The following is a 19,931-nucleotide window of genomic DNA, read 5'->3' as shown; positions in this document are numbered from 1 at the left end:
CCAACGTGAAAAATTTATGCCATCGAAAAGTGGAGCACTATGGGAATCCATCCCAACCCTCACAACTCACTAGGCGGTGAAGCCTAACCGATCACAATAAGACTAAGGCTCAAATGCCGCTTGAATTGGTGAAACCTTGTGAAATGTGTGAAGCTCTAACACAAATTGAAGAGCTAGATGTGAGCCCTAGCTCTAATACTAATTGAAAGGATCGGTGACGTCCTAAGAGGGAGGGTGAATTAGGACACTTCGAACTATTTCGGCTTCAAAAACAACATAAGATAAACCTATATCAATTTCTATCTAAATGTGCTTTAAGTTTATCTAGTGTATCTACTCTACCGATTAAAGCAATTGCAACATATCTAAGAAGGTAAATTGTAAGTAATTAAATACGGAAACGTAAATAAGGTAGAGAGAGCAAACTCAGTACAAGAATTTTTTTCCGTGGTATCAATGGCATGAATACCACCCATAGTCCATGTTGGAGCTCCACAAAAGATATGCTTCCGGTCGGCACCCGATCACGTCTTTTGAGCCACAAAGTCACAAAGACAAAGCCTCCACCTGGATGAGCCACCAAGCCACCAAGGCAAGATCTCACCACTAGCCTCTTTTTCGGTTCCTCGCCGCCGTGATTACTTCGAAGCTTGAGCCACAAAGGCAAGGGTCTCCGCGTCCCCGTACAATACCTTGACGTCGCTCCACACCAAGTCGGAGGGTCAACAAGCTTGCCAACGAGTCACCAAGACTCTAAGGTACCGGCGTACCAAGAGGTACATAGTTGGATCACTCCTTGATCCACTCTTTAAGCAGTAATCACCTAGCAACACACTCTCTAGGCCTATAAGCACTAATTACTCTCTAATGGTGTGCTTAATCGCCTTAGATGATCACTTTAAGTACTTTGATAGCTTAGATTCTCCAAACAAACTGCTGCTGCTGCAGGTACTGCACTTTTTTACATTGCTAAGAAACATGCTCATACCAGCTCTGACCGATCCAAAAAAAAAGTTCCATCAACTTCAACTTGCAGAGCACAACATGCACTTTTTCCTTCTTCCTTACCTTCGGAGTTCAGCGAGAGATTCCAATGCAGAAAAAGAGCCACCAACATCTTCCAACTTTCAAATGTTAAGTAACTTGTACAATTTTCAGTCTGCTGGACTACTATATTCAGAGAGTATTTCAGCCGTCTGCATCGTTACCACCTAAATCTCGTCCATGAGATCAAAATTTTGACTTTTGTACTACATCTGACGTGTATCTGCAAAGCATGGATCAGGTTTTCAGATGGTTGAGTTGTCACACATCTTCCCCCAAAGGGTCCCTTGAAATGAAATGGCCCTTCATTCTTCAGTAAGGAACCACCTAATCAAAAGTCAGAGAACAGTAACCTATCAAGCCTTCAAGGACTGTTTAGGATAGCATCGCATATAACAGCATGCACATGTATAAAAGGCCATTTGTTTTCACATCACACGCATCTCTAAACATTGCTCATTAAGTGATGAGATGTGACTTGGAAATATAATTCAGAGTATGCCATAAGCCATGTCTCAGTCTTGCCAATTCATGCTTTCATGGCCACTGCTAAGCTGCAGCAGCTGAACTTGACAGATTAAAGATCCCTGTAGTGCTTGCTGCAGAAATTAATTTAAGCAGAATTCTTAATTAGAATATGCAGACAGTTATTGTTTTTTTAGGGAAAAGAATACGCAGTTGTAGGTATTTGTTAATATAGATGACCTACAACCTTTTTTATTCTTTCCCTGCAAAACACATCAGCAAGTTGATTTTTGGATAAGACGGTGGCGAACACAGGCACACAGAAAGTAACTTAAGCAGGATTCTTCTTTGTTCTTTTCCTGTAAAATACATCAAGTTGAATTTTTGGATAAGACATGACGCAATTCGTTCCAACTGCTCGAAGAACACCCGCAACATCTACTGGTACTCTGAAATCTGTTATCAGGACATACTGAAATATGAATTCGATCTTAGAAGGTTTGCGCTGGATGTTAGTTAGTTTTAGAACAAACAAGAACCCTCACAAGATGACCTGTTGCAGATTGCAAATCTGCGTTGGGTGAGAGATTTGGCGTTCATGTCGACGCGTCATCTCCCTCTGCTTAAGTTTAATTGGTACCAAACAGCTCCGGGAGTAGCATAGCATCCCCTGTTAGGCTACCAGACGAACCTTAGGTATTCTTGAAGCCTACAGAAAGGCGACCGGTCAGTTGCATGCATGCAGGGTATCTTTTCGTTGAGCACCAGATTATAGCAAACGATTAATTAGCATCAAATTGGGTGTTGCTAGATTATGAACACTCATTAAATTGTTAGCTTGTTGCTAATATTCAGAATAGAGGAGAGGAGAGGAGCAGATGAGGACAGACGCAATTGCCGTTCTTGCAGGGCCAGCACATTCTTGTTGCCTTCCGCACCACTCGTCTACTCTAAAGCTATATCATGTATCATTGTGTCATTGACAAAGGGGCGAATGAAATCGGCGTCTTCTTCAGTCGATGAACGTTAGCCACTGATTTACGATCGGACGGATTTCAGCTTGTCTTCTTCCTCCCGCTCCCTACTATGTTATTCTTCTCCACGCGGAAACAGTGCAATGCTCTCTTGTTCCGCCGGCCTCCTCTGTCTCCGGCGATGTCCCTGCCGCCAGATCCGTCGGGACCGTCGACTTGCCTCTTCCGTCCCGGCACCGCCCATCCAGCGGTAGAGATTCCACCTGAAATCTTGGAAGTGTGTTGACAAAATGGTCGTTTCTGTGAGTTCTTAGTCTGCAGTGTCACAGCGAAATGGAAGAGAAAAGATAAGAGGAGCATTCGCATATCTACGCAGACAACGACGGCAGGTAAATCATGGCCCATATTACTGACAGAAAGATGGAACCGGCGGCAAAAAGGGCTTAATAATAAGGGCTGTTACATAAGACTTTGACAGTTCCTGACTTGTCTGTTGTGAATCCATCTTTCTAATTTCTACTTCATGCTCAACCACTACCTTCAGAAAGACATGATGTAACCTGGCATTGCTGGTTGATTAGTCCACAATGCAATCATATTTCCAAGGAAATAGCTTATAGCCTATGGATTTTTATTAAAGTATGCTGCTTGTCTGATATTGGTCCAGGAATCTTTTCTGAATCTTCCAAATAAACTTTGACTGTACATAGCAATATACTCACTTAATCAGAGAAGAAAACATGGGGAAAAAACAAACATGGCAAACTTGTTCGGCGTGCACCCTGGTCTCAGAACTCAAAGAGAAGCCTTTTTCAGAAGGAAAAAAAAACTCAAAGAGATGGATGAAAATACTAAGTATATATAAGTGGATAAAGGCAGCAGGCTGCCACCTCTTTCTAACAGAACAATAGTAGCACAGCACATGAAGTCATGATCAATAACAATGGGAGTATAGCACCTTTTCCCTGGTGGCTTTCACTGCAGAAAGAAAATAAAATTCCATGCTTTGGAGTTTGGACTTGGAAACTGGAAAGGCCTAGAAAATCTTTGCTACCATCAGATAAAGTGCTGATGGTATGGTTTCTTTGTTCATCTTGTTCTCGCTGCTCCCTCCTTGTGACCAAAAGGCACTAAAAGGGACTCAAGAAGACTTGGCAGAAATTGCAAGGAATCTGCATTGTCAACTAACTAAAGGTGGTGGCTTGAATTATGCGAAACTACCAAAATAATAAGAAAGGAATCGATAAACTTGATAGGGATTGCAAGAGAATTGTATCATGTACTTTTACAAAGTAGATTGCCATCGAATTGTAAAGTTGCACTTTGAGACAAGTCAGTATGGAGCTTTCAGATATTATAATCCATTGGGCATAAGGGATGTTCATAGTATACTGAGTGTACAACAATGAAACACTTAGAAAAAGAAGAGGAACCAAAAAGCTTCATTGAAGCATTGCACCAAGCCAAACATTGCCTACAACAACAAATTACCTCTTTTTTATTAAGAACCGGCAGGAGAACTGTCCGCTATATTAATAAGTAGAGAAGGCCCGACGAGCCGAATTACATGAAAATAAACAAAATTGCAGAACCCGAGAAAACAACTAATTACCTCCTATGACAACAAAATTATTGTCCATGTTCCATGATGAACACCTCACAAGTCACAAATAGACACCGGATAAAAAAAAGCATGTTGATTTGAGATTATCAATTCCTCAGCATTTTGATGTTATATACATCCAGTGATCCAGTTTGGCATGATCAGAAGACCATATGCCAAAGAAAAATGAAAGTTTACACATCACAAGAGCTACACTAGAGCAGTGCATAGTATCAAACAAGTTAATGAAATCCTCCATCAGAACAGCTCACTACTCACTGATGGCCACCGCCGGTGGGTGGCGACGGCAGGGGGATGACCCGGTTGTTCTTCCCCACCACGATCGTGATGTACCCGCCGTCCTCCTCGCAGGACGCCGGCGACAGTGGCTGCGGCGGCGGCGACCTCCGCGCCCGCATCGCCTCCTCGGCCAGCGCCCGCCGGTACAGCTTCTCCTCCGCGTCCTTGAGGAACTGGAACTTGGGCGGCGGCGACACCGTCGGTGCAGGGGCCGGGCTCGCCGCCGGGGACTCGAACAGCGGGTTGTAGGAGTTGTCCGTAGCCGCCATCGACGGTGGCACCGGCGAGGATACCGGCGTGTCCGAGCAATGCAGCAGCTCGCCGAGGCTCCGGCTCCTGCCGCACCTGCTCCGGCCGTCCTCGGACTCGAGGTCCTCCCTGGTCTCCTCCTTGATGGTGAACAGCAGCCGCGGCGGGCCGACGAGGCTACCCAGCCGCATCAGCTGCGCCTCCACCGTCTCGTCGTCGTCGTCGTCCTCGACGACGGCCATTGCCACAGCGGCGCCGCCGGCGTGCGGCTCCTTTACCGCGTAGGTGGTCGCCAGAGCGGGCGGCTTCTTGAAGCAGAAGAGCTGGAGCAGCTCACGGGAGGAGGAGGAAGGCGACGAGGCCGCGTCGGAGATTGCGGCGGCGCGGCGATGCAGCCTGCGCTTGTGCACAAAGATGTAGTAGAGCTCGGCGGTGAGCGCCAGCAGGAGCAGCGCAGACACCACCGCGAGCCCAACGCCGAGTATGCTTAAAGCTCTCATCTTGTCCAAGGGCGTCTCTTCCTTTTCGCAGCAAACTAACTCGGATCCACCATTAGAGGAAGCAAACAATCCAAGTAGAAGAAGCCAAGAACTGGAAGCTGCCTCAGAATCTTCTTTTTTGGGCAAGAGAAACCAGGTCAGATTATTCTCCTGCTCAGAAGCTCAGAACTTGTTCAGAGATCCACACAGAGCAGGGAAGATGAGCCTATAAAGCTCAAGATTTTGCCACCTTTCTGGCTTCTATATCCTACCACTCTGACTCTGACAGAAGCAAGAACAGTTAGAAACTGCAACGGCAACAACCACGGGAACGGACTGAGAAACCTGCCAAGAACAGCTGCAACGGTGGAAGCAATCAAAGAGCAGGGAAGAAAAAAGAGCAGAGACAGTTGACCCAACCAAGGAGTGAAGGGAGGCTCCAGGAAGGAGAGGAAGAGGACCAAAGCAGAGACCAAAGGCAGCAAGCAGCACCAGCACACAGACCGAGTGCACCGAAACAAATGCAGCGGTGACTGATCGACTTGTATGGTGAATTGGTGATAAGGCAAGGTGAGGGCTCTGTGTCCAAGAGGAGAGAGAGAGAGAGAAGGGGACAGCTTCACCTCACATGGGGGAGGTGGAGAGGGAGAGAGACTGGAGAGAGAGAGTTCTGTTTGCTTCTGCAAAAGCCAAGCAAAGCATAAAATAGAGCTGGCTGGATTTGGAGGAAGTCATGGATTGGATTGCGGATGCTGACGACGATGATTAGCTTAGGTGAGCTAATCAGGGGTTAAGGAATCCATCCGTGTTATATTCTAGAGAACTCAATTCTCTGAATTGTTTTCTGGTGATGCTGGTGACCTTGCTTGAAATTTCGATCGTTGGAAGGTCCCACTGGTCTCCCACCAGGATTCTCACCAGCAAAGAAAATTGACTGATAATTCTACTCACTTTCATATGCAGATGACAAGACCTTGCCGTTACAGTTACTCTGAAACTGAAATTACAGTGCAAATCGTCTTAGTTCAATGCACTAATGCTCTAGCCTTCTGTAAGAGCTCAGAACTTTAATCACCTCGAGACAAGGGCTATGATTTGTATACTAAATTACAGATGCTAGACATAATCCATTGCCCTAACATGCATGCTACTAGAGCTAGGCTCAATCCATTGCAGTGGACCCTTGTAATCTTCCACAAGCTATATTTCAAAATTCAAACATTCGGGAAATGAGTGTAGCTAGTAGGTGAGAATGGGACATCCCAATCTGGTCCCAACTCGAGTCTAATACATACCACCTAGCTTCACAGACTGAAATGCAGTATCTGCAGAACCAAACAATATTTCTGCTCATTCTTCAGCAGTTTCTTACCAACCATATAACTGCAGATGTATACAGCTGTGCATACAGACAGAGTATATGTGTAGACAGTACAGTAATGTGGTCTAAAGATGTCCATATAGGCGGCCCGGCCCGGCACGGCACGGGTCCAGTCAGGCACGGCCCGTTTTGGGCACGGCCCGTTACAGCCCGTTAGCTAAACGGGTCGTGCCGTGCCGGCCCACGTGCCGTGGTTGCAGCCCAGGCACGGCCCATTTAAGATCGGGCCGTGCCGTGCCGGCCCGTGGCACGATAGGCCCATTAGTATTTTTCTGGCCTGGCGGCCCGTTAACACGTGAAAATCCCGAAAAACATCAAAAAACCGCCGAATGCAGGGATCGAACTCAAGACCTCGTACATGGGAAGCAATGACTCTACCACCCTGTTAAGGATATCTTTATGTATTAGGGATAAATAAATTATATAAAACCTTAAAAAATAGAAAAACTTAAATGGGCCGTACCGTGCCGGCCCGGCGTGCCGCGGCTCCGGCCCAGGTACGGCCCGCCTAACCGTGCCGTGCCGGCACGGTCCATTTACTTTCGTGCCGTGCCGTGCCTGGGCCGGACCAATTTTTTCGTGCCGCGGGCTGGCCCGTTAGGCCCGGCCCAGTTAGCCATCTTTAATGTGGTCCCATACATGTCTCTTCTCGATCTAGCATGGTATGACAGTCTTCAGTGTGCAAAGATTTGTATATGCAGGAATCTTTTTAAATCCTACCTTTGTAACACATTTTTCAGCATGTATATTGGGTCTAAACTTTACTTTGCAGGAGATTTGCATACCAAATGTGTGTACCAAAGTGCTCAATTAGCCGTTGCGCCACCACAAGGCTGATGATTTTTAAAATGGGAAATCCACGAGTCAGCTGCTTCAATTGGAAATTATATGATCCGCATGGATATCTTTTACCCTTTCTTTCTATCTCCTTTTCATCTCAGAAATTATTGAGCTACTAGGCACCCACTAGTTGATTTCAAAAGCCTAAATTGATCCGGAGACGTGAACAATTCACTTATACTCTAACCAAATAATGCTAATATCTCTTGTTTTCCTTGGAGATGTTGCTGTTAGATTCAGAAGCTCAATGATGAATAATCCCAGGTGGAATATTTACATGTCATCAAAGGAAAAGTCTTACAGTGATGCAACAGGGCAAGAGCGCACAGAAACCTTGAGACATAAAATTCAAAAGCTGGCTTTTACAGGCCCATCATTGACAATGAACATACACAAGTGCATAGTGCATATGCACATCGATGTTTTTCCTTCCTCCCACTGAGCACTGAGCAGCTTTTTTCTCCAACATTATCAGCAGCAATAGCAGTAGTACATCACACAGGACCAGAGCACATGAACATTAAAACAGACAGCTGAATGAAAGGAGGAAGGGAAGATTATGATAGTGCACATCCATGCTTTCCATGCAATATCTTCCCTGACGAGGAGACACATCCCAGATTTCCAGGCCATCAGACAGCAGAGGCCAGAGAGCAAGAAACGGAAATAAAATGCTCATGCATGGATCAAGAGGTACAATTAGGTCACCCATCAATCATCTTGCTACCAGTCAGGATTTGTTAATTGACTTGACCAGCGTACAAGGCAAGGGGCTCACGCGACTTGGTGAGAGCTCCACCGCTGCCAGGCCGTGCGGTCCCCTTCCTCTTCGTCTACGGGCGTACTCGCTGGTGGCAAGGGAAGGGGACCCGCCACTCTTCCTGATCTACATTATAGCAAAAACAGACATATTAGACATATGGTCCCTAAAGGTTTCTTTGAAACAGTGTCAGATAAATTATCTTACACGGTTCGTGTTGGCAGCCGTCTAGAATAAGCCACATGGCCATCTAATATAAGTTATATTGTTGATGACTCTAATTATCATGGATCCGCACTTAAGCCTTCTAGAATAAATTTCTGAGTTGATCCACACTGAAATCGTCTAAAATACTCTGAAAGCGTGAGAGATACCGAGGGTTAGGCTTATCTCATAGTTCTAGACCCAACTATCACATATGGTTCGGAAAGTTCTATTTGTGATGATTCCAGCTTAGCACCATTTGAGATACTTTTTACCTGTACGAGATAACCGGCTGTTATCGCTGACGTATTTTTTTCTAACAGCTTAGAAACCATCGGAGATGGGGATTTCCGAGCCATCTGAGATGAGGTTCTTTGTGGTAGTGCTAATAGTATTAGGGTAGTTTGATCCTCAAATAAAGTTTCCTAGCTAAGGTTAGGATTTAGTTTTCTCATGGCGACACATGTGTATGGGGACTTTTGCTTTCTCCATCTCTTCATCGGCGGTGATAGCGGTTTACGCGAGTTCTCCAATGAATATCTAGAAGGATTTCCCTCAATCTATTTACAAACAGGTTCAATGGAATAATTTTTTGTTTGTGTGTGTGCGCCGGGCTTTGCATTCAGAGTCGCTGGCTTGCTGATCTGCCAAAGAAATAAATATTGTTGCCGATGCTTATTCATAGATGCTTGAGGTTGCACTCGTGCTACACGCAACTCTTGCGGTGTTCCAAGGTCTAAAACCTCTTTGTTTTGTTTTGGTAGATCTTGTGCCTCTCGTCTTCAATGTTCTTCGTCTGCTGTGGTGGTCTAACAAGATCCTGAGTGATAGGGATGCATGTCTTACTTCGAGATGAGAATTATCGCTTATGTTTGTATAATTTAGTTAATTTCCAAGATCCTTTTTTTTAATACCAGAATTGTAATCATTGTCAAATATTTTAATATAATTCATGTCCTGTTTGTAAAATAAAAAATAAAAATCTTGCAAGTTGCTACCAGTCTCCACCACCAATCAAGATGTAGCGGAACCAGATCCTCTGACGTAGCCATTTCTACATCAGAGGGCAGTAGATGCTGCCAACACCGTTCGTATCGCATCGAACGGTGGATTCCATGCTCGGGCTATCTCCTACGTCGTGCGGCCCAACAAGGGAGGCCTAGCTCTCTCCACGAGTTTGCTCGGCACTCTCTCTGGCCTAGCTCGCTCTCGCCTCCGCTGCCGGGACAGCACTACGACGCCGATCCCGCCCTGCCACTGGAGGTCGTGGGTGCGCTGGGCTCATGACGTGGCGCCGATTCAGCACTGTGCATAGCCATCGACCCGGCCACCTCGAGCCCCTTGAGGAAGGCCGGCATGACCAGTGGCTCGTGGAGACCGACGACGTCCGAAACAATGCAAAGCACGCGCCCGCTGGTCCCTGGGCCTCTTGCACGAGACCGACAGCAGCATTTCAGAAGCCGGGCTTTAGACGCAGCAGCAGCCAACACTGGGTTTCAGAAGTAGCTTCGTTGAATGTTTTGGTTGAATGTTGAATTGATATTGTAAATTGATGTGAATTGGTTTTCGAAAAAAATGATGTGAATTGAGATTGTAAATCGAGATTGTGACTAAATGTTGAATGTGATGATTGAATGCTTTGTCAATTTAAGATTGTGATCCTTGAATGTTCTATGAATTGAGATTGAGATCACTGAATGTTGTATCGATTTCACTGAATGTTTTGGATGCTACTGCGTCTGAAGCCCAGCTTCTGAAGCTGCTGCTATCAGTCTCGTGCAAGAGGCCCAAGGACTTGTGGGCGCGTGCTCTACGTCGTCTAGGACGTCGTCGGTCTCTACAAGCCGCTGGTCATGCCGGACTTCCACAAGGGGCTCGAGGTGGCCGAGTCTATGGTCGTGCGCAATGCTAAATCGACGCCACAGCGCGAGGCTAGCGCACCCATGACCTCCAGCGGTGGGGCAGGATCGGCGTCGCAATGCCGTCTCGACGACGAAGGCGAGAGCGAGCCAGGCCAGAGAGAGCACCGAGCGAGCTCGTGGAGAGAGCTAGGCCTCCCTTGTTGGGCCACACGACGTAGAAGATAGCCCGAGCATGGAATCCACTGTTCGATGCAAGATGAACAGTGTTGGTAGCATCTACTGGCCTATGACGTAGAAATGGCTACGTCAGAGGATCTGGTTCCAGATGCAGCATATGAAGAGGGTTTGTCAATTGTGTATGCCCTGTCGACAGGTGGGCCCCCACATGGTGAGTGAGTGGCCCAGGCATCCTAAAATCACAAATGCTTGAGGCAATGGATGTCACGCCCAATTTTTCAAAAGAACAACCAGGTGTATTCCACATGTATGACAGGATCTATTTCATCATACACGCGGTGACATCATCAGTGATAAACAATTCTATATCGAACAAAACAACTTTATTAAAACAAATACTAGAGTTTTTAAATCGCAGCGGAAGAACAAGAGGGAACTCCAACGAAGGCTTCAGGGCACACCACAGGCAATCGACTAGGGGCAACGCGACCTAGGACGTTCCATCTTCATTGTAGTCTTTAGCTTCCTTGATCTTCGTGTAGCCTTCTCCAACTGAGCAGCATTTATTATTGGAAATAGCAAGTGTGAGTACATATCGTACTCCACAAGTGTAGAAAAGTATGACATGAGGGATTAAGTCAAGAAAAAGCTAGACACTGGTTTACTGCACTAAACAACCTTAACCTATAACTCTCTGAATCAGGTATCCTATTTACTAAGTGTGAAAACACAACTTAAACAAGAGGAAGAGCTCATCGGATTCCATTCGACTACCAAACTCACCAGATATCCCATATCCAGCTACCATAACTCACCAGATAATCTCATTACCTGGTTACCCGACCATCCATACCAGAACCCTAATCCCAACTAATCAAGAAGAAGTCTAAGCCACTCTTGACCATGAGCATGGCTGATTGATTAGTTTTATACTCTGCAGAGTTTGCACACTTTACCCACGAGATGTGATTCTCATTTTGCTTCACACTTCTGATGTGTAGAGTCAGGATCTCATTACAAGACCTTTACAAAGCGCCTCCAAATCCATATGCACCCACTAAGGTTTCACCACTAACAAAGATTCCATACACTGCAGAGACCCCCTCTTGTGCCACTCAACCATCCACTGGTACATATAGAATAAGGAGGACATCTAATTAATTGAACAGGCCGTACCCATATAAGCCTCGTGGTTGCGCTGTTCAGCCGGGTTACAGGCTTCAAGAACCGGTCCTTAGGACCCCACACAGGAACAAACACATTCCAATCGTGCGGCACAACACATGCGCCTTCATGCACCATCCACATACCAACCATCCTGTTAGGATCCCTATTTCATGTTGCTACGAAAGATTACCATACCTGATTCATGTTGCATAATCATTAGTCAAGATTAACTTCCAACACAATCAGGATAACAACTAGCATATCTACCATTTTCTTCCCATGAGTCATCAACGATGACAAGGATATTCAGACAAAAGCTAATAAACCATATTCATATGTTTTCAATTTAGACAAGCATGCTGTCGGTGTATTTAGAACCAGGGGTCCCTAAGTCCCGAGGCCAAACCGGCCGCCCACCACATATCACCACCCTGCAAGGTAAAAGCAGTACTCGGGAGAGGGTGCTCGGGGCTGCACGTGGCAGCCCGCGAGGACTCGGTGCCCCGAAGGTCTCACTCAAGTACTCGGGAGATGGTGCTCGGGGCTGCGCGTGGCAGCCCCCGAGGACTCGGTGCCCCGAAGGTCTCACTCAAGTACTCGGGAGAGGGTGCTCGGGGCTGCACGTGGCAGCCCGCGAGGACTCGGTGCCCCGAAGGTCTCACTCAAGTACTCGGGAGAGGGTGCTCAGGGCTGCGCGTGGCAGCCCCCGAGGACTCGGTGCCCCGAAGGTCTCACTCAAGTACTCGGGAGAGGGTGCTCGGGGCTGCACGTGGCAGCCCGCGAGGACTCGGTGCCCCGAAGGTCTCACTCAAGTACTCGGGAGAGGGTGCTCGGGGCTGCGCGTGGCAGCCCCCGAGGACTCGGTGCCCCGAAGGTCCCTCTAAAGTGCTCGGGAGAGGGTGCTCGGGGCTGCACGTGGCAGCCCGCGAGGACTCGGTGCCCCGAAGGTCTCACTCAAGTACTCGGGAGAGGGTGCTCGGGGCTGCACGTGGCAGCCCGCGAGGACTCGGTGCCCCGAAGGTCTCACTGAAGTACTCGGGAGAGGGTGCTCGGGGCTGCGCGTGGCAGCCCCCGAGGACTCGGTGCCCCGAAGGTCCCTCTAAAGTGCTCGGGAGAGGGTGCTCGGGGCTGCACGTGGCAGCCCGCGGGGACTCGGTCCCCAGAAGGTTCGCGCAAGATCGTTCAAAGACTCAAAGGGCCCCGTCGCCAGAGTGTCATCCAGTCAAGGGCCCGATGCCGCATTTAATAGGCGCGCGTGGCCTGGCATTCTGACATCCTGACATTCTCGGCTGCCCACGCCCCAGTGTCAGACCCGGCCATGCCCTGGCTGGGGGGCGTGGGTTCATTAAATGCACGGGTCCCGTCCCGTTTCCACTTGCGCACCTCGGGATAACGTTACCAGAATCGAAGCACTCGGCCTGCCACCCTGCCCTGGCAGGAGAACAAGACAGAGTGGGCGCACCGGGCACCTCTGAGGCTGTCCGGTGGGCCTTTTTTTTTGTGGCGCCCCGAAGCTTCCGCAGCGGCTAGTGGTCGAATGCGCGCCGCCTTCCTCCACCGCCCCTGTCACTTCACCAAAATGAGATGATTAGGCCTTTCTCCGTGGCACCTGGGCATTGGCATCCCCTCTTTCCCATTCAGGATATGTCGAGGTCGGCGCATCTATAAAAGGAAAGGAAGGAGGACGCTAGAGAAGACAGAGAGACGAACAACGAAAAAGAGGAGGACAAGAGAAAAACAAGAGGTCAGTCGAAGAACAAGAAATCACCACCCCCGATCACAAGACAATCAAGAAACCAGCTAGCTAGAACATAAGAGCCTCCTGCTCTTTGTAAACAGCTCTCCCTCGAGAACCAGATATACCCTTGAAGGATCTCCTTCAAGGATAGATATAACACTCATACAGGAGTAGGGTGTTACGCCTCCGCGCGGCCCGAACCTGTCCAAAAACCCGGTGTCCCCGCAAGCCATCGCATTTTATTTCCTTTTCCGCTCATTTCCCGTGCAAGCTTTTCTAGGATCATCCCCCCGGCCGAATCTCTAAAAAGGGGTCTCTCGGGATCCCTGCGACAGGAGTTCACTCTCCGACAGCTGGCGCGCCAGGTAGGGGGGAATATCCCTAGATTGTTTGTTTCCCTTTTTTCTCCACAGGAAAAGATGGCCGGTGGGCATCGTCTCCAGTGTTCCGGCTCCACTTCCAGTAACGGAACGCCGCCCCACGGCCAAGAGGTTTTTCCCGCCCAAGGGGATCAGGGCGCTGGGCCCATCAGCGCCGCCGCTGCCGGCGTGCTCTCTGACCCCCAGCAGATGGTCAGGGCCCCGGCCGCTAGGCCCGCCTCTGGATCACGTCGGGCGCCGCCCCGGCGCAGGCTCGCTTTTAGTGAGGCCAGCCCAGGGAGCGCCTTGCTTGCAGCGCAAGCCCTCCTCAGGCACCCTCCCATTCAGGCCACGCCAAACACTCCGGAAGGCCGGTGGATGCAAGACATCGCCGCTTTGGTCGGCACCGCTCGCCGCCAGGTACGGGTCGAGAGCCCTCGGGGGCAGCCACTCCCGAATCCGTGGAACATCGAGCATCTCCGACGCTTCTACCCGTAGATGGTCAAGCTCGCGGTTCAGGTTGATAAGGCCGGGGGCTTCTCCTCGCCCGAGCAATCTGGAGGCTTCGCCCCGTATGGTAAATCGCTGTCGCCCAACCTTGTAAATATCGTACATTCAGTATTTTAATAAAGCAATCACTATGGCGAATTATTTCTCTGGATTCCCTATGTTTAACCTGTCTGGTGAGGTGCTCGGTTGTGCGAGAAAAAGTTCGCTCTCTCGTTTTTTCCCATTGATAAAAGAATCCCAATCGGTATACATGCGAGCAGTCGCCGCTGACTTACGTCCGACGTGGTAGGCTGTGGTGTTCGGTGTCGTGACGGGCTCCCGGGCACTAACCGAGTTTCGGGGCGCTCTGAGTAATCCCATCACTCGAGCTGCTCGAGTAGGCCGGAGCTCAGGCCCCCGGAGCGAGCTGTCGGTGCTCGGTCTGGCCTGTCATACCCGGGTGCCACCGAACCATAGGACCTCTAGGTTATGCCTCTGTCCGCCCTTGTCTTCCGGTTCGGGTATTCGAGAGGTCTCGGGTCGAAAAAACAAGAGCAGTCTATGGCAAGTACCGCACTAACAGAGCGCACCAGACAAAGAAATCCTATATTATCTCTCTTAAGTCACAGGTCGGCAATCACAAGCAGTTCGGCCGCGAGGGCTTCAATGCCCCGGCCTCTGGTCGGCCCCAAGGGTCTTCGGGTGGTCCTACCGCCTAGGCTTGGGTGGTCGAGATCACCCGACCCTAGGAGCCTCGTATGACTCTGGGCGCTCGGGCGCCCCGTTGAAAGGATCAAGTCCCCGGGCCCCCGAGCTCGGAATCAACCCCTTCTGGGTCGGCTGGCCGGAAGGCCGACGGCCGTTCGGTGAGTGGTTGTGTTCAGACAAGTCTGCTTTAAGTAAATTTATGTTCCCGAGTCATTCTCGGGGGCTCTTGCGCTTTAATCTGCTCGGTGAGGTGGTCTCCTGGCCCGTGAACAAACCCTGCCGCGTGTCGGCCTTTTTCTAGAACGACAGAGCGGTTCGTAGAAAGGAGTACCGTGCGTGCGGTAACGTCTGACCGAAGCCCTTCGTGGTGGTCGTGGTGTTCGGTCCGCTTTTAAGGACCCCGAGCACTACCGAGTCCTCAGGTGCCCTGGGTAATCCTATCACTCGAGCTGCTCGAGTAGTCCGGAGCTCAGGCCTTGGGGGCAGGCTGTCAGTACTCGGTCCGGCCCTTTTTTGAGCCCGGGCACCACCGAACCGCGAGGACTCTTGGTCACATTCTCGCTCGCACGCGTCTCCCTTCTACCGGCTGAGTGGTCGCAAAGTGAAAAGGTGTTCACTGGGCACGGCGTGTTCCGGGCAGGGCCGTTCTATCTCCCGGGCAGGGAGTCTGTGTCTTTGTTTCTTAAGCTAGGCAGTACGGACTCGCGAGAGCTCGAAGGCTGGCTGCGCCAACACCGGCGACCACAACTACTTCGTTTTTCGGGGATGGAAAGGTCGGGAGCGGCCCGACTGAGTACTCCTCGGGACTTCCAGACAGAGCGCCGGAAAGAAACCTCAAGCATACAAAAGAAATTGGAGTTTCGAGCCCAAGGAAAAGCTGCCATTATATTCACAAGACCTGGACAAAGCTTTTTCTAAAGGTTCACTCCTACATCTGCAACAAAAAAGATAAGGGCGCCGACGGCCTAGTCTGCGGCAGAGGCGTCGGCTGAGTCTTCTGAGTCGTCCCCGGGGGCTGGCGGTGGCGGCACCTCCCGCCTGAAGCCAGCCGCCACCACAGAGGCGGTACTACTAACCGCTGCCCGGGCGGCCTCCTCCTCAGCCTCGACCACTCCCTCCCGCGCCGGCTCCAGCGGGAAGTTCGGGTCCCTGCTTCGGTAGCAGGCCAGGACATGCTCAGCCACGGCATGAGCCAGGCCACGTCCCTCCCGGGCAGCGAGCTCCTGGACTGCCCAGGGCAGGGTCTCGAGGCGCTCGCAGACTTGCTGCAGCTCCAGCACTTGCCGTGCGGGGCCGTCGCCCTTCGTGTCGCCGACAAGCCGCCCAAGGCCGCCTTTCTCCATGGCCCGTCGCATCCGCCGGAGTATATCCTCCAGCATCTGCACCAGGTTAACCCGCGAGACGAAGGCCGCCTCGAGCTTCTCCTTGGCGACCCGCAGCTGTGCCTCAAGTCCCTGGTCCCCGGCCGGACCAGAAGAACCGCCGGCTGCGGCAGGGGCAGCATCCTGCTTCGCCTTGGCCACCACCTCGGACAGGGCCTGTTCACGGGCGGTCAGTTCCGCCTCGTGTTTCGCGTTCTCTTCCGCCCTGGTAGCCGCGGCGGCCGCCGCGGCAGCTGCCTCGCCTTCCCGGCGACTCAGCTCGCCTTCCCGGCGACTCAGCTCACTCTCCCGCCGGGCCAGCACCTCCTCCTGCTGGACCACCGAGTCCTCCCGGGCTCCGAGGTCAGACGCAGACAGCGCGTTGTCCACTTCCCGGATGGAGACGTCTTCTTCCCAGCGCTTGATTTCTCCTCTGATCCTCTGGAGGTCGTCTTCCCAGCGCTGGAGGTCGGCGCGCGTCTTCTCGACCGCGCCCTCTCGGCGGGCCAGCTCGGCCTGCCGCTCCTCTGCAAGCCGCTCCCGGGACGTGACCGCCGCCTCCCTCACCTGCGCCTGCCCCATCCTGGCAAGGGCATCGGCAGCCTGCCGCCTCGACGCCTCGGCCAGGCGGGCGGCGTCTTCAAGTTCCCGCGCGGCTCCCGCGCGGATGTCATCAAGGAGTTTTTTCTCCCGCACGGTTGCCGCACGGGCCTCCTCTCGGGCGCCGGCCAGCTGCGCCCTCTCCAGTGCCAGGCGGGCGCGCTCGGCTTCGAGCTCCCCCTCCTTGGCATCCACCGCCGCGCCCAACTGCTCGACGGCAGCTCGGACGCCTTCAATGGCGGCCGAGAAGGGATCGGTAGGCCGGCCGGGCACCGCGAGCGCCGAGGGCTCCCGGGCTTCTCCGCCGGATCCCTCCAGGGGGGCCAAGCTCTCCGCCGGGCCCTGCGCCGCCATCCGCCCCGGGCTCTGACTGACCGGGGTAGGCTCCTCCGGAACCAAGGCCTCGGACGGCGGCTGCGCTCCTGCATCAGCCGCCTTGGCCACCGGTCCCGACGAGGCATCCGCCTCCACTGTTCTCCGCCCCGGGCTCTCCGCGCCCGGGGTAGGCTCCGCCGGCGCCGTTTCCGTAGTCGCCGCCACTACCTCTCTCCCCACAGCCGCCCCGTCGATTGACGCCTCCACGTCAATCGGCGCCTCCGCCGTTCCTACACTTGCCTGCGCTGGCGCAGCGGGCAGGTTCGGCTCCGCCCTTGGCGCCTGCTCCTTCTCCGACGCCGCAACGGCTGCGGCCGGCCTACGGGAGACAAGTAAAAGAGTCAAAACTTAGTTCGGGCCGAAAATACCCATGGGAAAGCAAGAGAAATAACTCACCGATATCGCCACTTGGCCGCTGGGAGCCGGACGTCCGGGTCCGGTGACGTCGGTCCGGACCCCTCCCGCCGCCTCTTCCGCTGGGGGCTCGGCTGGGCCACAGCACGGGCCTCGGGTGCCGCCGCCCGAGTCTCGGACTCCGCCGTGCAGGTCGCCGGCGTGGTCGCAGGCGTCGGCGCGGGCCCCATCCGCACCAGGCGCGGCTCCAGCACCGGGAACGCCGCCGCTGCCGTCGGCGACGGCGGAGACTCCGGCGGCAGGATCAAATTCCGGGGTCTTTTTCCCCGGTCTCCCGGCATCGACTCCGCGGCAGCTTCGGGGGCAGCCTCTTCTCCGGCGCGGCGGCTGCTGGTTGCGGCAGCCCCGTCGCCGGCCTGCGCCGCGCCGCCAACGCCCTCCTCGCCCAGGAGATCTTCCAGCCCAGGGAGTTCGGAGGCCTCGGGACTCCGGCTTCTTGGCCGGTCCACGGGCCCTTGGGCGTCGAACTCCGGCAGCCGCTTCAGGATAGCCACCCGGTCGGGATTGGCGCAGAGCGCCATCTCCGGCCACGGAAGCTCCGCCCGGCTCATGTCCTCCGACCCGGTGATCACTCGGATCATCCCTCGCAGCTCCGCCTGCCCCAGATCCCAGCTCGCGCCGATCTGGGTCCTGGTGATGTCCTCCGGCCCGGTGTAGAACCAGCTTGGCCGGGCCCGCTCCCGCAAGGGCGCCAGTCGACGTCGCAGGAAGTCCGCGACCACCATAACGGAGGTTAGCCCGGACTCGCGCAGCTCCAGGATGCGCTCCAGCACCGGCTTTAGCCTCGCATCTTCTGGCGGCGGCGCCTCCCACGTCGATCGCCGAGGTTCCGCCGCCTTCTCTGGCAGTTCGAGCCGCTCGTGGGGGTCGGTGTCGACGAAGAACCAGTCCCGTCGCCACTCCTCCCACTTGCTGCGCACCACCTGGGGGATATATTGGTCCCCCAGGCCTTCCCGAAGCCGAAGGTTGCAGCACCCCGCAACATCCGCCGTGGAGTGCCCCCTCTTCTTCCCCACCGGTCGAAGGACGAAGAAATGGCGAAGCAGCGTCGCCGACGGCACCACCCCCACGAACATTTCGCAGAGATGGGCGAAGACCGCCAGCGCCACGACGGAGTTGGGGCTCAGGTGCGCCATCTGGATGCCGTAAGTCTCCAGCACTTGCATGAAGAATGCGGAGAACGGCGGCACCAGCCCCGCCGCCACGAAGGAGGTGAAGAGGACCGTTCGTCCGGGAACGGTCGTCGCCGGCGTCAGAGTTGCCGGCTTCACCGCCACAGCGCCTTCCTGACCCTCCGGCACCAGCAGCTTCCTAATTTTGTCCGCCGCCTCCTCATTCCTCAGGCGAGACTCCGGCAAAACGCTGATCGGAGCCCGATCCCGGCGTCCCCCTCCAACCTTCGACATCTCGTCGGAGAAGAGGGTGGTTTTCGGTGGAAGGAGAGAGAAAAGTAGAAGCACGAAAGAAGCAGAAGCGCGAGTGCGAGGGAGCGTGAAAAAAGGGAACGGACCGATCCTTCCCCCCTTTTATATCTCAAAATTCAAAAACTGCCGCCCCGACGGTTCGCTCGGCGAAGTGTCGCCTCGATCGACGCAACTGACAGGCGAATCTCCCGCCGATCGCGCGATGTCAGCATTTTGCCAGGCGTATTTTCCTCGATCTGCGCGGCAACCGCACGGGCCGCCCGTATGATTATCACACCCCTCGGAAGTTGTATGGACACGCGTCCACTCATTTGCCCGTTGGGGTCTGCTTGATGTCTAGAAACCGCAGGGGCCACCTCCGGAAAGCTTGCCGCGTGGCATTCGGCCCGCCTTGACCTCGGTCGCGACGAAGGGCCCATTCGCAGTCTCTGTCCCATCGGCTGCCAAACGGGCCCGGGGGCTACTGTCGGTGTATTTAGAACCAGGGGTCCCTAAGTCCCGAGGCCAAACCGGCCGCCCACCACATATCACCACCCTGCAAGGTAAAAGCAGTACTCGGGAGAGGGTGCTCGGGGCTGCACGTGGCAGCCCGCGAGGACTCGGTGCCCCGAAGGTCTCACTCAAGTACTCGGGAGATGGTGCTCGGGGCTGCGCGTGGCAGCCCCCGAGGACTCGGTGCCCCGAAGGTCTCACTCAAGTACTCGGGAGAGGGTGCTCGGGGCTGCACGTGGCAGCCCGCGAGGACTCGGTGCCCCGAAGGTCTCACTCAAGTACTCGGGAGAGGGTGCTCGGGGCTGCGCGTGGCAGCCCCCGAGGACTCGGTGCCCCGAAGGTCTCACTCAAGTACTCGGGAGAGGGTGCTCGGGGCTGCACGTGGCAGCCCGCGAGGACTCGGTGCCCCGAAGGTCTCACTCAAGTACTCGGGAGAGGGTGCTCGGGGCTGCGCGTGGCAGCCCCC

At 53.3% G+C, this 19,931-nt stretch overlaps 1 protein-coding gene across 1 annotated transcript; it reads right to left on the bottom strand.

Moving 5' to 3' along the window:
* Positions 1-4,156: 4,156 nt before the first annotated feature.
* Positions 4,157-5,797, bottom strand: LOC133887484 (uncharacterized). Its single transcript, XM_062327453.1, has one exon. It carries the CDS (start codon positions 5,133-5,135, stop codon positions 4,362-4,364), a length of 774 nt encoding a protein of 257 aa, XP_062183437.1. The 5' UTR covers positions 5,136-5,797; the 3' UTR covers positions 4,157-4,361.
* Between the last annotated feature and the right edge of the window lie 14,134 nt (positions 5,798-19,931).

This window comes from Phragmites australis, chromosome 12, assembly GCF_958298935.1.
Source record: "Phragmites australis chromosome 12, lpPhrAust1.1, whole genome shotgun sequence".
Taxonomy (NCBI): Eukaryota; Viridiplantae; Streptophyta; class Magnoliopsida; order Poales; family Poaceae; genus Phragmites; species Phragmites australis.
This window is presented reverse-complemented; position numbering and strand designations above follow the sequence as displayed.